We start from the raw sequence: 19,543 nt of genomic DNA on the forward strand, positions 1-19,543 counted from the left end.
ACAGCAACTGGGAATATGCACTTTTGAATAATATTTTATACCACTAACAAATGTTTATCTTAGCCAGACTGTTGTCAGTCAAATTACCTGTTATCCTCTGAGGAGGGCATTTTAGCCCTATTTTCCCCATGAGGAAATGAATGCACAAACAGGGAAGTCATTTGCCTGAGGGCACGAAGCTACTAAGGGATAGGGTTGGGAAAAAATCACAGGGGTATCTGAGTTTAATTTTTTTTTTTAATATTTATTTATTTATTTATCTGTGCCGAGTCTTAGTTGCAGTATGCATGTGGGATCTAGTTCCCCGACCAGGGATCGAACCTGGGCCCCTTGCATTGGGAGCGTGGAGTCTTACCCACTGGACCACCAGGGAAGTCCCTGAGTTTAAGTTTTGAATACCTTGAAACCCACTCTTCCTAGGCTCTGTGGGGATGCCACAGGAATCTCAGCCTGGAGAACAGTCCTTGGAGCTATTTGATGTCTTCACGGTAGGAAACAGGGGTATGGAGCTAAACCAAGTAATCCATGAGGATGAATAGCCTTGCTTAAAACTGGCATCCTTTCCAGCTCCTTCCAAGCAGCCAGATTAAGAGGCCCTGTCACAGAGTCCCCACTCACCAAGGGGACAAGTGGGATTACCCACTGAATGGCCCCACGAGCTCTTTCTGGGCTGCCTAAGGACAAGCTAGGTGGGACCAGCAGGAGGGGCTGGTGTCCAAATTCAACTTCTTTTGGGGGTTAGGGGCCCCCAAAGTCTTCCAGTGTAGGGCAGCTCCTGTTCCCCTTAAACCACTGGCATTGCTGCCCAAATTATTTGATGACCAGATTCCCAAACACAAATGTTCCCCCCAACAAGATTACTCTCCCATCTGCCCGTAAGAGGAAGGAGCCCTCTAAGGGGGCGCAACTCAGGGGTGTGACCAGCTGACCCGAGCACTCCTGGCAGAGCATCGAGAGACTGGGGACCCAGGCACGTGCTGACTCTTCCGTCTGTGAGCTTTCGACTGGACACCACTAAGCTGCTTTTCCCCCAGCTCTTCTGCAGGCCACCTCGTTGGAATTTTTGGAACACCATCCTGGCGTGTGTTTCTGTACTTCCTCTGTTTGTTTGATGTGCTGACTTTCCTTTTAAGAGGACATCAGAGAGTCACTGATTCCTCCTCCCTGCAGGTCCACAGGAGTGTAGCCCCACGCACTGTGTTAGTGATGGTGTGGCATTGCCATCAGGGGCATAGACCTTGGAGGTCTGGGTTCAGATCCTAGTTCCATTTCTTATTAGCTCCAGAAACTTGGGAGAGTCAGTTGACTTCCTGAAACTGCACAGATGGGGGTGTGAGAAGGATTAAATGACACAGTGAGGTGATAAGCATTGAGCACCACACATATGAGTAGAAAGAATCCCATCATCACATGGAGGCTGTCACTGCAGCCACGTCTATTACAGTGGAGGTCTTCTCTTCAAAGAGGGTTGCTGTTCTGCTGCCGGCCAACTGGAGGTCCAGGAAGATGGTGTTTGGGAAGCACCAAGCATGTAGTGGGGACTTGGTAAATGCCACCTCCCTCTCTGTATCTCACCTTTCAGGACAGAGGATAGAGGAGCCCCCTTCCCATGCTCTTGTTTACAAATGGGACTTTATTCCATTTGCTTTTTTTTTTTTTTTTTTAATGTTTGGCCCCGCCTCGCAGCTTGAGGGATGTTAGTTCCTGACCAGGGATCGAACCCATGCCCTTGGGAGTGAAAAATCGGAAAGCACAGAGTCCTAACCACTGGACCACCAGGGAATTCCTATTTGCTATTTCTTCTAGATAACTTTGTTGTTATTACTCGAATAGATGCTCTGGGAACATTGACGCTTCTTGCACATATGAAAAAAATAAAAGCTTTACCCTCCACTCCAAAGAAAAAGTACTACGTCATTAATTGTTGTATGGGTAATATTTATCTAGTCAAGTCTTTCTCTGAAGCACTATGCCTTTGGAGATTTTTGTTCTTTTTAAGGATCTGGGTGTTTTCTAAATTTTCCAAATACATATAACTTACAATCGAATTAAAACATCGTTATTTTGAAAAAGGAATTGTAGTCCTCTAATGGGGCTTTGGGATCACTCCCTGTCATGCCTGCTTCACTGGCAGGTATGGAGAAAACAGGTAGGAGGCAGGAGAACCACTTTCAGTCCAAACGCCAGTGACTGCGTCTGCATTGTGAAGAAAGATATGGCCCAAGCTTGGGGGCAGAGGGGGTCCTGCTGAGCAGAATAGAAAAATCAGAGCGAGTCCTGGGCCCCTTTCCTTGGTCCACAACAGGATGAGATAAATGGATGCTGAAAAGACTGGAGATTGAAATGAGATCAGATGGCGTCTCCAGACAGAAGGTGATGGCGAGTGTGGCAGCGAGAACCAGTCTCGGCAGCTGTCACGGAGCAGGGCTGACTTGCTTTGAATGGTCTGCAGCAACGGGATGGGGTGAGGGCTGCCTTTGCTCACCTGTACCCCGAGATGGCAGGTGCGGGTATTAGGTGGGGACCAGGGACAGGTGGTCTGGACTGGGGACCAGGGCTGGAGCTCCTCTGGGAAAGGAGCAGGGCCCCTCCCCTTGCTCTCCTGTCCCCAGAGGGGCTCCTGGCTGCCCCCAGACGTGCACTTTTCATTAGTGAAGTTGGGCAGTGGGCGGGCTTCCTCGACCTTCCATGCGGAGGGAGAAAAGTGGAGGAGCTCAGAGCAGTGGAGGATCCAGGGCAGAGGGGGTTAAGATGAGCTCTGATGTTTCAGTAAAACCACAGCTTCTCCCCACAGACACTGCCACTCTCATTATCTCTGTCAATCAGATCCAAGCCGTAGAACTTCCAAGTTCTCTCTCTGGCTGACAAACTCTGTACATGTTCAAAGACCTTCCTGGGCTCCGGAAGCCCAATTACCAGCACTCTGACTTGCCTCTGCAATTCTCTTTCGTAAAGCCTTTCAATTGTCATCTGTAAAATCCTTTATTGCCACCACCTCAGTGGTTTCTGATGAGTCGGGCTGCAGCCCGAGCTGCTGGGAGCCCCTCCTGCCTCTCTCCCAGGCTGGGTCAGAAGATACCTTCTGAATGGGCAAAAGTCACCCTCCGCCTTCCACAGAGAGTGGAATGGTACTTGGAACAATGCTGAGAGGCTTTATTTTTTAGAAATACAATAAAATTAGAATAAACAGCTACTTTGCAGATGTCCTTATTCCCTTTGAGGCCCAGCTCAAGTGTCAAATATCTGGAAACCTTCCTTACCTCCCCCCAAAATGTTCCCACAGCCCTGTGTATGTGCCACTGGGCTATAAACCCCCCCAAGAACAGAGCCGACAAGCACAATGCTTAGTCACAGTTAGCATACCCTGAGTGTTCGTTGAATGAATGATTTGGGAATTCTGGAAGTCTAATATCAGAAACTTCACTTGTTTTCAGCAGAGGTGAATGCATTTGCTGAGAATATCTTGAATGTCAAATCTTGCCTGTCAGAGTTTCATAATCCGTTCCATGCGTGCTGAATTGAGCTTAATCGGATTACAGTCTCCGGGCAGGACAAAATGGGTCTGCGTTTTCCGGCTAACGTTTATTACTCATCTAGCTGACAGTATGGACAAAACCAGGGTGCACTTGATTTCATGAAAGCAGCCTTGGCATCAATTCCAACACTTACCGATTTGACATGCTACAGGAGCAGAGACAAAGCATGGATAATCAGAGATAATAGAGGACCTAGATGCCACACATGGTCGGCAGCAGGACCTGGTTAAGGACGCAGCCATTTCACCTGCTCTGGGCTGAAGCCACTCTACTCACTGTCACGGCAGCACCCAGCTCCCATTTTGGCTCATTGGAAAGTGTTTCCTGGACTCCCAGATGGCCACCTTTCTCAACCTTATGAGCGACAGCCATGGCTCGGAACGTCTGTCTGGATAGAGGGCTGGCTGGGGGCAGACTTCTCCAGTTTACGAGTAACGAAGAGCCTACCCACTCTGTAGGTGCTTATGGGGTGGCTGGTTTCCCCATCTGGACTGGGCCAGCTCTGCCTCTTCTTGCTTGGAAGTTGGGAAAGATAATAACTGTCCCACGAGGTGATGGGAAGAGCAAGCAGAGAACAGAGGTAACACTGACACTGCAGACTCTCCAAGGGGAGGGCATGTATTCAGAACACAAAGGAGGAGTGGCCCTGGGGAACAGCTCAGGGTCCAAGGCAGTGGGGGAATCCAGGTAGGATTTTGACTGGGACCTTACCAAAGCAAATCATCCTCAAAGTCTTCCTACCTTTTAGTAATTATGTAGCAAAGGGTCCCCTCTGGAACACCTCCCCAAAATGCCTCTGCTTAAAGCATCTCAGATGGCCCTTTCCTTTCCCCCTGTCCCTTGTGAGTGGCCTGGAAGGTTGTTGCTGACCTCCACTCAGACAGGTCCCCTCCTGAGGCCCATCTGAAGCTGACCAGCCTTGGGACTGTCACTCAGCACCTCCTTCACTGACAGGTGACACAGACTCCCAGAAGAGCGGATTCTCAGGAAAGAAGGGCTTTTACGATTAATTCCTCTCTTTAAAGCGGAGAGGTGTGAGTCCCAGACAGAAGCTGCAGCTGGCTCAACACAGCACATCTGTCAGAGCAGAGCAGCCTGGAAGCCAGGCCCGCCCTCCCACCAGCACGGCTTCCCTTCCTTTACACGTGATGATGGAGGTCTGAAGTGGGGTAGAATTTCCTGATTCACTTTGAGCCTGATCTATTCATGGTTCCTGGCCATTCGGAACCAGCCCATTGTCTCCTGCATTGCCCTGGGCATCTTTACAGGCTTTGGGGTCATGCTGGGCTCTTTGATTAGTTCAAATATTGGTGCCAAGGGGATCCAATATCCCCTGCCCTGGACACCTCACGTTCACGTTCTGAGGCCCCAAGCAGAAAACAGATAGGTGGGCTTGGCATGCCATGGCCTGTGGGACCCCTGGGGTAAGGGTTGTAGCAGCCAGGTGCCACTGACACTCACATCTTGGTTGGACATATCCCAATAGGGTCTCTCTCCAAACGACATGACTTCCCACATGACAATCCCGTAGCTCCAGACGTCGCTGGCAGACGTGAACTTGCGGTAGGCGATGGCCTCTGGAGCCGTCCATCTCACGGGGATCTTGCCTCCCTGTAGGAAGGAGAAACCTGGTCAGCCCAACCATAGGGTTCCTAGCTGAAGGTGCGTGAGAATAAAGTGGGCACCGTGCCGTGACAGGCAGGTGATGCTCTGCTGTCCCGCAGCATGTATGAGTCACAACACTTGGGCCAGAAGGAAGCAAAACAAGCAAACACGAAGGCAGTGATTGGTAATACCTCCTGGGACACCCCTGACTACAAGATCACGCTGCGCCGCCCCTCTGCCCCACTTGCCTTGTGCTCCAGCCCTGGGGGACAGGTTTTCCTCACTCTGCAGCCTGCAGGCAGCCCCAGCTGCACTGGGTTTACCGGGCCCAGAGCGGATAGATGCTGGCTCTCCTCCCTGCCCTTCTGTGCAGGTCGACATGCAGAGCTGCAGACACATTGTTCTAAAGGGCCACCCTTAGGTTTGTTTCTCCATTTTACCCTCCGATCCCACCCTGGGAGTTTCCACTTCGGCTCTCTGCTTGGCCCTTGGTTTGTCCGCCAGAACTTGGCCTGTTTTGTTTACCTAAGGCGTTGCTATCCATCCATCCATCCATGCACCCCGTCAACAAATAGGCAAGAAGCACTGCTTTGTGCCAGGCCCTTTCTGAGGAGCTGGTGTCCCAGGGCTGAGCCAGCCAGGGGCCCTGCCCTCAAGCTGGGCAAGCATGGGGAGGCAGACAAGAAAACAGAAACTTAATACATATTGTTAACAAGGTGGAAAGTGATGAGGGTGAGGCCGAGGCAGATACGGGGTGTTCTGAGAACCAGAGGAAACTCCCTAACATAGGAAGGGGTCAGGGAAGGTGGACAGGAGCAGTCAGAAGGGCAGTTTCCTGAAGCCTTTGGCCAGGTGTGGATACCAGTATTGTCCCTTTCTACCTGTGTGACCTAGGGCAAGTTACCTAACCTCTCTGTGCCTCTGTATCTCATTGCCAAAATGGGGGTAGTGATCACACTTACACAGTCAGGTCATCGTGAGGATAAGTGGATTACGCTCCATCTAGTGCTGGGGCAGGGCCTGGCATAGAGGGTCCACGCTATACACGTGGTAACTAGTTAATCAGGCAGAGTGTGGGGAGGAGGGAAGTCCAGGCAGAGAGCAGCCTGTGCAGATGCTGGGGTAACAGAGAAGATGGTAACTGCCAGCAATGCAGGATGGCTAGAGCACGGAACTCTCACGGGGGAAATAGAGGGGAGCAGAGAGCAGAGCAGCTCTGTAGGGCACTGATACCACTTACGAGGGTGGAGTTCATCATTCTCTAGAGCAAATGGTCCTCATTTTCAATTCTCCAGGCCAAATATTGGACTTCACTCCCACGGCCCCGTTGCGATGCCTGGGCTATGAGACCTGAAGCTCCCTATCTCCTCCCCCTTCTCATCTGCCTCCTGCCTCGGCTGAAGGAGGTTATTTTTATACTGACCATTCCCACGATCTGTTCAAATCACCAGAAACATGTGTTGGACTTTAGCAAAAATACCTTAAAATTGTATAAGTGGAGGGCTTCCCTGGTGGCGCAGTGGTTGAGAGTCTGCCTGCCAATGCAGGGGACACGGGTTCGTGCCCCAGTCTGGGAAGATCCCACATGCCGCGGAGCGGCTGGGTCCCTGAGCCATGGCCGCTGAGCCTGCGCGTCCGGAGCCTGTGCTCCGCAACAGGAGAGGCCACAACAGTGAGAGGCCCGCATACCGCAAAAAAAAAAAAAAAAAAAAAAAATGTATAAGTGGTTAATCTGAGCACAAGTGAGAGAAAAAGGAGCAAACTGCAAAGTATATTTTTACCTGGTTTCCTACCCGGGGTCTGGGAGGAATAAAGGCTGTCTGGCCCCGACCTCCCCAGGCACACATCCAGCTTTCTGCCAAGAAGACAGCCCTGATTTCCCCCAGGAGATGGCAGGCTTTTGTGGTGGGAGACATTCTCAGCTCAAATGCCAGCAACGTGACAAATGCCTGGAGGGCAGGCTTGGGCTGCGAGGCAACAGGAGGCTCTGTTCTCACCATTCCCCAAAACATGAATGAATTTACTGGCTTTATCTCCTCGGTACCATGGCTGGGAAGAGAGGTAGAAAACTCAGCCAGCGAACAGGGAGTTGTCAGACACCTGAGGCAGGTGTCTGACAGCGCAGGGACCCCATGCTGTGTGTCCCCATTAGGGGAGGTGGTATTGCCACACCTGGAGGGCGCCTGGGGCTCCCCCAGAGGGGAGCAGTTTCTGGTCTCTCAATACACCTGGGTTACTTGAGGTAGGAGAGAGCAGTGTGAGTGTGAGTGTGTGTGTGTGTGTGTGTGTGTGTGTGTGTGTGTGAGAGAGAGAGAGAGAGAGAGAGGGAGAGAGAGGGAATGAGACTCTGTGAGTGAGAACTTACCAGTGTGTGTGACAGAGAGACAGAAAACTTGGCCGTGTAGGTCTGTGGGTAAAAGAGAGTTAGGGCTTATCTTTTATGCATCTGTTTGTGTCAGAGAGAGGAGGGAGGGGAGATGAAAGTGTGATTCTTCTGAACTTCAAAGAGGAAATGTGGGAGTCTGAAGGTATCCTCTCTCCCGAGTCTGGAGCAGACCCCAGGGGCCACCAGTGACAGCTGTTGAGCCCTCCCTCCTGCATGTCAAGTAGCAGTGCCAGGCCCACTGACGCGCCTCAGCCCTCCTGCCACCTTGCGCTGTTGGGCCTCACTGAACACGGAGTTTGGCCTGTCACTACCCCGCCCCCATCCCAGCAGGTGGCAGAGGCTTTGAGAAGAGTGGCCGGACAGGCAGGTGACAGCTTGTCACCACCGGCCCTCTGCCACGAGAGCAGGGGGCGCTGACCTCCAAGGCAGCCAGGGGAGCATGGGGATGGGTGTTTTCCTTCTGGGAGTTTTCGATTTCCTCTCAGCCTTTCAAACATCATGTCATCAGCGTTGCCTTCTGATGCTCAGAGGTAATTATGGTGATGATTATTTAACCTATCTTCAATGACATGAAAGGAAATCTATTAATGTAGATGATGGTGACCAGCTCCATGCAGGGGACTAGGAGAAAAGGAAGTGGAATAGTGTTGCAGCCACCAGGGCTTCTGTTAGTGAGGGAAGTCTTCTTGCCTGAAGAGGAGTCTGGACTGGAAAGTCCAAGGCCAAGGCATTCCTGTGACTGCAAAGTTCTCTGAGGGTCCCAGTTATTACCAATGCAGGCATGAGGAAGGAGCATAAGGAAGGAGTGGTTTGCTCTGTTGGATGGGAAGAAGCATGAGGGAAGAATTCTCAGGGGATGGAGAACAAGCGAGACTCTCTGGAAGGAATCTGTGCCCACGTGGGCAAGAGGGGACAACACCGAGCTTGCAGAGAGCATTGTCCCCTGCAGAGGTTCCTCAAAGCACCAGATGACTCGATGCCCCCAGGGATGCTGAAGTCGCAGGTGTGCATTCGGCAGGGACCTGGTTCCCCCAGAGCTGCATCAGGGGGGCACTGTTGGCATGTGGGGGAGGGAGAAGAGGCGTGGAGGGAGAGGCATCTCACCGCTATCAGTGTACTTCCTACACTGACCTTCCAGGTAAAGCTTGGCATTGAATGGTTGTGCTGCCCAGAAATTCTTCAAAAGTTTAACATCTCTAAAAGTTTGCTTCAGGATAATCATGCCTTAATTCAGGTATGAGACAAACTATAAAGATCGTGTGTGTGTTTTGTGTGTGTGTGATTTGATAAAGTAGGAGATGATGTCTGGCAGCAGATGAATTTTAACCTAGCCATCTGCAGGGGCACCTGCTGATAACTTACATCTACACCTGCCACCAGGAGTGACGCCAACAGGTAGAAGGTTCCAGCATAGAGGTACTTTAGTCCCTCAGCCTCAGCCAGCCTGCAACAAACATCTATGCAGCACCCACTCTGCCTGGCACCCGGCTGGGAACCTGGCAGTGACGAGACTCAACCCTACTCTCAAGGAGTGAAGGATATCTCCAGTGCCACCCAGACAGCTCACTGCCTTGCCACAGTGACATTAGGCACAGCTCGTAGCTTTCGTTTCTAGAACCCACCTAATTGTGGAGTTTTCCAGGCTAAAGTCTGAGCATAGGACTGATTTCCCTTGCTAGTTACTTATCCTAGAGATGCCCATAAGGGTAATGCTTCTGTGTGTCTGGGCGTTGCTACAGTACTTTTCTCCCCCATCATGTGTGAGAGGAAGTCTCAGCAGGGATATAACAGGAATCCAGACACTCATGCATATTGAGTATCATGATCATGGAATCATTGGAATCGTGCCTCATGAGGAATCCCCTTGGAGTGATAGGTTTATGACCGAGATCATCACACAATGGTCCTGAATTTCACAATGCTCACTCTTGAATAGGTTTGTAATATATAAAACATATTAGGGTTGTTGTGAAGATCCAACATTATATATACGTAAATCACCCAGTATATTATTGTTACCATTAAACAAGAATTTATTGAGTGTTGTGAGTAGATTTATGCACCACCCCTAACAAAGATACGTTCAACTTTTAAACTCCTGACTTTATTTGGAAATCTGGTCTTTGGGGATGTAACTGTAACCAAAGAAGCAGCCCCAAACTGGCCCCATTCTGTTTCTAGCAATATACTGAGTTGTTTTTCAGAGACAACAGAACAAAACTGCAACTTGTGCAACTGAAGCATACACAGAGGAGAAATTTTCGATCTCAAATAACACCCGGAACCGAAGTTTCTCCACCCCACAGAACCAAAGAACTGGGACATGACTGGAACCTGAATGCTGGAACCCTTTCAGATACTAAGGGTGCGCTGTCCATGAAGACCGGTGCTGAAGGCCCTTTACCATACCTTACCATAAATGGCCAAGTTCAAAAGCCCTCCAATCAAAACCTGCCCCACCAGTGCTTCCGTTTACCAACCATTCTCCCCTAATTTGAAGAACTGTGACCCAACCCTGGATCAGGGAGACAGATTTGAGAGCCTTGCCTCCTGTCTCCTTGCTGATCAACCTCACAATAAAGCCTTTTCTTTTCTCAAAGGCTGGTTCCATGGTATTGGCTTCTATGCGTGTCAGGCAGCAAGCCCTTTGATCGGTAACATAAAGTAAAAGATGAGGTCATACCAGATTCGAGTGGTCCCTAAATCCAGCCAGTGGTGTCCTTATAAGGAGGCCATGTGAAAACACAGAGATGTAGGAGAGAATACCAAGTGAAGATGGAGGCAGTGGTGGGAGTGATGCAACTACAAGCCAAGCAACTGCAAAGATTGATAGCAACAGCAACCACCAGAAACGAGGAGAGAGAGGCAGGGACCAGACTCCTCCCTGGAGACTTTGGAGGGAATATGACCCAGGCAACACCTTGATTTTGGACTTCTAGGCTCCAGAACTGGGAGAGAAAAAAAAAAATCCTGCTGCTTAAAGTCACCCAATTTGTGGTACTTTGTTACAGCAGCCCTAGGAATGAATACATTGAGTATACACCATTTTACCAGGCACTAGTTTAAAAATACTGTTGTTAAATTCCCAGGTGGCAGATCCACCATGGGCTACTATTGGGGGTGAGGGAAACCTCTAACATTTAGGTGGAAGCCCAGAGGACCACAGGGTCCTCTGTAATACTTCCTCAGCGCTGTTGCTCAGACCCGGCCAGTCTACTCCTTGAAGGACTGCCCTTTGCTGAGCAATGTGAGTGCTGTGGGGTGAGGGCTTCAAGGGACAGATCCTTGGCATCTCCACTGATGTGGAAACGGGGACAACAGTCAGAAGGCAGTGCTGGAGGCACATCACTACCCCTACTCACTGGAGAGGCGTGACATGCCTGAGGGAGAACCACCCTCACTCCACCAGCAGTGTCCACAGACCCAGGTGGCCACTCCAGGCCTGGGGAGCTTTATCTTAATTGCACAACAGTAGCTGAAGGCCATGTCAATATCCCTTTTCCTGACATACCCATAAATACTAGCGTGTGCTTCTCAAGCTTGGTTACCCATTGGGAATCACTCTGGGGAAGGTTATTATTATTATTATTATTTAATGCCAGTGGGTGTTCTAATTTCTTCAGAATCTCTGGGAGTGGTGCTCAAGCGTTGGTAAGTTGTAACATGCTCCAGGTGATTCTAATGAGCAGTCATTAGTCACAAGCACTGGCCTGCAGCAGTGGTTCTCAAACTTGAGTGTGCATCAGACTCTCCTGGAAGCCTTGTTAAAACACACATCACAAGGGCCCTAACCTGGACTTTCAAATGTACTAGTCCTGGGATTGGCTTTGAGAATTTACATTTCTAACAAATTCTCAGTGTGGTTCCTATACTTTAAGAACCACTGGCATAGATCAATCCAGCATAAATCATGGACTGAGTGAAGTCTCATCTCATATACCAACTCTGGTCGTTGTTAATGGCTGGGTTGAGAAGGATTCTGAGGCTTCATCTGGGCTCAGCATGGAATGCTGCCATGACTAATGAGTGATGCCTGCTACAGGTGAGAGAATAAGTAGCCTATATTTGGCAAGTATTTGCCTTACTGCGCTGAACTGCAAAAGATCTTAAAATGATGGGGAAAAAGGCAATGAGCTGGCTTCCTCAAAGTTTCTGTCCAGTGTATCTATGACTCAAGGGGAATGGAGGGTGAACTGGGGTGAAGTTCACATCACATAGAGCAAGTGGCCCTCTGGAGTGGCAGGTTGAACACTCCCCCTTGAAGCGGTGACCATCCTGACCATGTGGCTGATCAGCCTTGGCTCTGTGCAGCCCTCTGTAGACAGTTCAGACACAGATGGCCCTGCCCTAGGGTGCATCCATGGGACACGCACTCCTCCTGCCCTGCAGTCACTGTGCGCTGCTCCCCAGTCACCGTCCACTGCTCCCCAGTCACCGTCCACTGCTTTGGACCCAGAGATCTAACGTGATTCTAAGTGTTAAATTAAGAAGGTATTTTAGAATGAATGTCTCTATTTAAAAGCACTCTGGAAAGTACACTGACCCATTATGCCCAACCTAATGAGCAAAGTGATGTTTCCAGATAAGACCCGTATCAGCCAAGAAGAAAAAGAAGTTTCTGCCAAAAAGGTTATCTTTCTCTAGCATTACTGGCTTCTAAGAGCCAGTGGAAATGGCTTCTGGCTGCTGGATTGCAACTGAGTCTATATAATAAAGAGGCTGTTTCTAGTTCCCCAGGATGCCAGGAATTTGCATGAAAACAGTCTCTCAATCTTCTGAGAGAGTTCATCTGGCCCCGCTGCTTATTTCTTTCCAGAAGCCACGATCTTGATGGTGACACTGTAATTTATTACCATGCTAAGGATTATGATGCAACATACAGAGAATTAGAACTTTAGGTGGGAAACCGGCTGCATGGACAGGTGAGCTTTTGGAGAGAAGATGATCTCATTTGTCATGCAAGTGGCACACAGAACAGAGAAAAGGGCTGGGAGAAAAGACAACCCCAAAAGACACAATGCATTGGCTGCAGACAAAATTGTTTCTAAATAGAATGTTTTTCAAAGCTTTTCTTGAAGCATTAGCTGCTCCTCCAAAATGAATGACACAACGTATTTTGTACTCGTAATAAAATATGTGATTTGAATAGCTACAAATGGAGAGATTTACAGTCGGTGGGGTACGTGCTGCCTCTCCGCTGAGCTTTGTGAGCGCTGAAACCCTTCTGTGAGATGCTGGAAAGGTAATTGCAGCCCAAACATCATTTTCCAGCAGCGAGAGAAAGGCCTATTTGGACATAAATTAACTAAAAATATGCGGATGATAGTGTGTGTTTCATGTGTGAAGAACAGAAAGGCCACTTGGTGACGTTTCCCAGCTGGAAAAAAAAATAATAAAAAACCCTGTTCTTCAACCAAACAGACGTTGTTTCTCTGTACTATACTGTCAGGGCAAACAGCTGTCTCTTACTATCCACCCCCAAAATAGCCCCCGATGGCTGAGATGTGGGCATTTCACTATATATTTTTTTTATCACACAGCATTTCTCGAGGTTATAATTAAAAAGAAAGGGTGGAGAGACAAGGGCTAAAAATTCACATGCTGCCTTCATTCATTCCACAAGCCTCTCCGGGCAAGGTCAGGGTCAGTAGAGGGAAAGAGAACAAAACCACTTCTGCCCTGAGGAGGGCACTGTGTGGGGAATTCCACAGTGGTAACTGGCAGGGATGATGGGGCTTAGTCTCCCCTGGTGCAACCCCCAAGCCTGGGCCCCAAGAGGGTGGGGTGGGAGGGTGAACCTCTATGTGACCTCGGAATGGCCAGGTTGGTGGGGAGGGCCAGCAAACGGGATGGTCAGGCTTGAGGACGAGGGTGGCCAGTCACCGTGCTCTCTACCCTTCCCCGCCCGGGCTGGTCCAGGGTGTATTGACTGCTTTTCTGAACATGGAAGGAATTGTGCTTTTCCCTGGAGCTGCCATCGCCACAGCTTCACTGCTGCCTGTCTGCCTCGCCCTTAGAGACCACAGTTCTCCTCTCCTTTTCTAGTGCATCTGTTTGCCTCACTAGTGACACCTGGCACCAGGTCTCTGTGGCTCCTGTCTCTGTCAACAGGCCGTGATGGCTTCCCCACCTTTGTCCCAAGTGTCTCCCCTGTGACCCTCAGGTAGGCACCCACTCTTCTCCCATTCTATTCCCACCTCTGTGTATGGAGACACTCGGGGCTTCCTGCCACTCTGAGGTAGTGCTATACCTCCTAGGGCAACGCGGCAGCGCTCCAGACGCTGAGCCGTGAGGGGAGGGCGCCGGTAGGGTGGATGCTCTGTCTACACGCCCATCCTGGGGACCTCTGTCCAGCTCTGCGGGAAGCTGAGGGGTTTATTCCTTGTCCTCACAGAGCTGACTAAGCCTTCAGTGTTTTCCCTCCTCTTCTGTAAGCATCTGACAGACTGTGGCAACCCATTTTCTCAGGTATACTAGGTCTATTCCTCGTCCGCAGGGTAATTTCTGGTGCCTCCCCGACGTCCACTGGCCATGCCTCTAGCCCCTCTTCCGGCCCCCACCCTCCAGCAGCTATTTTAAAATCATCAGTCACATTAAATAGCTTAAGTTCTTCTAGCTTCCTGAACTGCACTCCCTTCTTGGCACGGCTTCTCCCTCAAACAATCCCGGCAGTTATAACCAAGTCACTGAACCACTGTCTCACTGTCTCCACCTGCCAATAGGGATAATAATGCTTAATTATCTCAGAGGGGCATACGAGGTGCTGCTGGCTGATGCTGGCAGCGTGTGAGATGCTTGAGTGAGGCTGCTCCGCCTGTCTCCCGGCAGGAGCCCTGTTCCCCGGGCTGCCTGTCCTCTCTGGTGGCAGTGAGGGAGGCCAGGGAGGGCAGGGCCAGCCCCAAAGACCATTCGGGGAGGCCAGCTCCTCCTGAGTCCCTTACTCATCAGGTATGTGAACCGGGGGAGGCGAGGAGGGTGGCCATGAGTCCACACCTGATAGAAAGTGGAGGGGACACTTGAAACCGATCCTTCAACTCCCAATCCCATGCTTCCTTTTCCTCATAGCAGATAATAGGAAAGAAGATGGAAGCATAAATGGAGATAAATGTCCCTGCATATGGAGGGCAGGGGCATCTTTTCTCTCCCAAAGTGGGGGATAAAAGGACTCGTTTCTGTTTTGCTTTTACAGAGTGTGGAGCCCCAAACTCTCAGCCAAGGGTCCCATCCCGCCTGTGCCGTCATCACACTCACACTGTCCAAGTCCCAGTGAGTTTGGGGCTACAAAAGACCATGGGAGTCTACTGCATTTCTGATGTTTGGGGAACCTTTGTTGAGGCATAAGAATACTAAAGAGTATCTCAAAATGAAATGAGAAAAAAAAATGTATTGCTTTCTTTTTAAAATAAAGCATTAACAAGCACAGTGTACTGACCGGGCATATGTTGAGAAGACTGGTGGTGGTGCCTGCGTAAGGAAAGGGATAGGGTTGTGCAGAAATCTCACAAACTGTGGCAGGAGTATACACGGGGAAAAACGTTTTGGGAAATGAACTTTTTTCCTACCAGAATTTAAAATATGCAGTTCTTAACATCACCATGAGGAGCCAATGAACATCACGTGCTTAGATGTGGTACCCTGAGAAGCACACACCATCATTTATGTAATGCATGATGCAGAGCCTGGGTCTAATCGTGAGGAGAGATCAGACAAACCCCCAAAGAGGAAGCTACTATTACAAATAGGGGCAGTATTCTTTAACAATGTCAATATCATAAAAAATAAAGCAAGGCTGTGAAAATGTTCCAGATTAAAAGAGGCTTTAACAACATGACAACGAAATGCAATATCTGATCCTGGACTGGATCTTGTACTAGGAGGAAAAAGTGCTAAAAAGGACTTTTGGGGGTCAGTTAACAGTATTAGAATACAGACAGTAGATTTGATAAAAAGTATTTTATCCATGTTAAATTAACTTAAGTTGACAACTGTCCTATTACAGTTATTAAGAGAATATCCTTTTTCTTAGGAAGTACAGAAATACACACTGAAGTATGTGTTACCTTATGGGGATAAAAGCCATGATGCATGTAGCGTGTCTTCCAAGAGTTTAGGAAAAAAAAAAAAATTGGTCAGGAGCAGGCAAATAACAAAGAAATGGTGTGAAATGATAAGAATAGGTAAAGAATCTGGGCAAAGGTTATGTGAGTATTGTTTGTATTATTCTTGGAACTTTTCTTTAAGTTTGACGTTACTTTAAATTTTTTTAAATGTGCAAATTCTTTGGCCCAGTAATTTTTTTCTTGAAATTAATTTTATAGAACTATCTATATAAGTGTGCAGAGGCATCTCCTTAAGAATATTCACTGAAGTATTGTTTGAAATAATACATCAGAAGCTACCTAGATGGCTGTCAAAGAGAGCTTGTTTAAAAAGAGAGCTTGTTAAATAGTTTCTACAGCTCATTCATAAAAAGGATGCCTGAGAAAGAATCTAAGAAACCTACAGGAGCAGCAGCAAAATGTTTCCAAAGGCGGGAAGTAAGGTACTAAGAGGGGAAAAGTTCATGTTCATGATGCATTGTTAAGTGACAAAGCAAGGTGATGAATGGATTGGTATGTATATTGAGACCATTTTTGAGACCATTAAAAATATAAGTACACACACACACACACACACACACACACACACACACACACACACACAAGCTGGGAAGGAAACACACCAAACTATTCATGACTGACTTCTGGGGATTGGGAAGGGAAAGTCTTTTTCACTTTTTACTTTAAATATACTTTTTCTTTTGATGTTTTTAAGCATTGCTTTTAAAAATAAAACCATAATATTTTAAAATACAGCATTCTAGAGACTTCTTTGGGTCCCTTTCTTCAGATGGGCTGACGTTTCAAGTTGGACCAATGAGTCCCTTCTCCCTGCCTGGTCTGGGATCAGTCCTCCCCAGATGTGGGGAGAGGGAGTGGGGGTTATGACAGGCGTAAGTCTGGTGAGGGGGACCAGTGATAACAGCCACTAAGAGCCTCTGGGGAAGCGTCAAGTCCAGCCTGGAAGAGCAGGAACTGAAGGGTATCTTCTTCCCGCTGTGTAGAGCCCAGCTGTCTTGGGACAGCCATCTCTCTCCCTGGGTACACAGGCTTCTGCTCTAGTCAACACTGACCAGTCTCCTGCTTGGTATCTCAGATCTCCAGGCATATGTGTGTCACTCATTAATTAATTTCTTAATTCACTCCACGAACACTTACTGAGCAGCACACGAAAGCTCGGGGATGCTGTGATGAAAGAGGAAGCCAAACCAGCTGCTGGGAGAGAAGGATGCAGGGCTGGGTGACACCACGAGGCATGTGGCAGAGGCTTTGAAGAGCCACTGAACAGCCTGGACAAGGGCACTGATGTGAAAGCTGGTACAGGCTGTACGAGTAGCATTGAGAGCACGGCGGGGGCTGGACCGTGGGCTGAGCTGCCCAAGGTTGTTCCCAAACTCTCATTCTTTTGGCCTCGGATTCTGTTGTCCTACCTCGGCCTGCACTACAGAACTTGCTTGGGGTGTACTGGGACCCCAGCTTGATTTAGACTTTAGCCAATGCTGCTTGCATCTTATCTGTTCCTTCTCTTGACTAATCTATTTTCTGATCTACTTTAGAATTTATGCTGTTTTCCCATTCTTTAGAAAAACCAACTCCTGGAGATCCCCCTGCATTCCCAGACTTAGCTTTCTCCCAACTTGGTGGGTCTAAACCCCTGGTCTGCCTCCCTGCCTGACCTGCTTGGGCCCATGGGAGCCCAGAGATGGGCTGACCATATGGCGGTCCCAAAGGCAGCTGGGTTCTTCACAGTGGGAAGGAGAGACCCATCAGTGTCTGCTCCTCCAACCCTGAACGTGACTTTTTTGCTGTGGCACTTAGTGGCTGTTATCACCAGCCCCGCTCACTAGGGCCTTCCTAATCTCACCATAGCCTTGAAGCTCTGTCTAGAACTGCCAGGCCTCTGTTCCAGAATTTTCTGGAATTGTGAGAGTCATGGAAGCATCCCCTGCTGAAGTCTAAGACTCTCTCTTCAGAGAGTTCAGAACCCATTTTATCTGGGGCTGGTGAACTGTGAGCCCCTCCAAAATAATTCCCATTTCCACCAGATCCATGGTCTCCCAAGGCCTGGGAACCCAGTGTTTTATAGGAGCCTAAAAGTTTCGGGTGATAATCCTCAACCACAAGTCAAGAGAAGCTCTCACAACTTCCCAAGATCTGTGGCCTCTGCACATGGTAAGCAGAGACTGCTCATCTGGGCTTGCTGGAGAGCCTCCCAGGGGCTCTATATCCTGTAGGAACATTTCAGTATCTCTTGAGGCCTCTCAGACTTTCACGTTTCTGAGCCCTCCAGGTCTGTATTTTACTACCTGTGGCAAAGGATGGGTGAGGTTAGGACACGAGGAGGTAGAGGGCAGGGCATCCTAGCTCTGGAGCAGAGCAGCCACGAGGCAGAGAACCAGGAATTAATGAGCCAGCATATCTGTGCGACAGATTGGAGCTTGTCTGCCTAACTTCCTCATCTGACCTCCCTTCAAGTAAATCAGACTATTTAGATCAAAGGTGTGGGCACCGTGATGGGACAAGACCAGTCTGAAAGGTCATAACCTAAAACAGGGATTGGCAACCTGGGGACAGATGAGAATCTTAATGTTTTTAGCCAAAGGTCATTCCAAAAGTTCTCAGATAAAAATCATAGAGAGTGTGATCTTCAGAATGTTATTAGGTTGAATTTCCAAGCAAGACAAAAAACCATTTTATTGGGTTATGGAACTACCATCCAAAATATTCTCTTGTCAATGACAAGTGCTGGTCTGCTGGCTGGAGTTAGAAAAGGTCATTTGGCAGCCATGGTAGTACTGACTGGTTCAGATAAGAATCATCAGTGGATGCTAAAACTGGGGAAGGGGGAGGAGGGATTTTGATGAAGAACAGGATATTTACATAGCCTAACTGTCTTCTCAGAGACTGCTTATCAGTTACAAGAGAAAACAAGATGTAATATATATTACGTGTAAATATACATTGGAGAAGTTGGAGCAAACCTTGATTGGGTGATCAAGATCAGTACGTCCATTGAGGGGGCATTTGGACATCCTGTGTCTTGAGATATGATACCTTAGGAAGGACACATATCATTTAATGTAAGACTGTGGCCAAGAATGTAGAACCTGAATCTAATTATGAAGAATACCAGAAAACCTCAAAGGAAGAATGTTCTATTAATGAAAAAAAAATGTACTCTTAAAAAAAAAAATGTGAATGTCATCAAAGACAAAGAAAGACAGTGGAAATATTCCAGACTGAAGGAGACTGAAGAGACATGAGGATTAAGACTAGACCCTGGACCGCAGGTCCTGGAAGGCAGTCACTCCTCCTAGAGATTGGTTTGGACAAAATTAAAAATCTTACCATAGTGTAAATGTCTTCATTAAAATTTGGGGGGGAAATTTTATCCAAATAAAAAGTTCTTAAAAATCTCCTTTTCAAATGGTCAGGTATCTAAAGGAATTCTCTGACCAAGCAATGGCATTTCCTTTTGAAGTTGTTCTTACAGAGAAGCCAGTGAGGAGAGGAGTGCCCCAAGCATTTTTTTTTTTTTTTGGAAAGCATTTTTACCATAACTTCAAATGCAGGCAGTGAAGAAAGTGCAATATGGACAATATCCTAGCTTTGAAGTTCTTGAAATGTAATAAAATTTTTCTGAATCTTCCTTAAAGACCAACATTGGTCATGATCTGTAGAGTCTCTTCTAGGCCTGGATAAAGGACCATTGGTGGGACAGAAATATTGACCGCAAATGACCCATTGTCATCACATTTAATGACTTATAGTCTTCAAAAACCCTTGTCTGAAAGGAAACCTCAGTGTAAGTTCAATCTAAAACAGAGAAGAGAGGAGCTTCTGTGATTGAAGCTGGGTGGTGGTCTGGAGCCTGGCTGGGTTTCCCCATCACCCCAGCAGGGCCCTGACCCAGCTCC

General features: G+C 48.3%; 1 protein-coding gene across 1 annotated transcript in view; it reads right to left on the reverse strand.

Moving 5' to 3' along the window:
• The window catches only part of EPHB1 (EPH receptor B1), a 285,588-nt gene that overhangs the window by 7,285 nt on the left and 258,760 nt on the right, over positions 1-19,543 (reverse strand). Inside the window, exon 13 of the mRNA XM_073803646.1 lies at positions 4,998-5,147. Within this exon, the coding sequence (XP_073659747.1) occupies positions 4,998-5,147 (150 nt within the window). The remainder of the gene's footprint in view (positions 1-4,997; positions 5,148-19,543) is intronic.

The sequence above is a fragment of the Tursiops truncatus genome, chromosome 4 (assembly GCF_011762595.2).
Source record: "Tursiops truncatus isolate mTurTru1 chromosome 4, mTurTru1.mat.Y, whole genome shotgun sequence".
NCBI classification, from domain to species: domain Eukaryota; kingdom Metazoa; phylum Chordata; class Mammalia; order Artiodactyla; family Delphinidae; genus Tursiops; species Tursiops truncatus.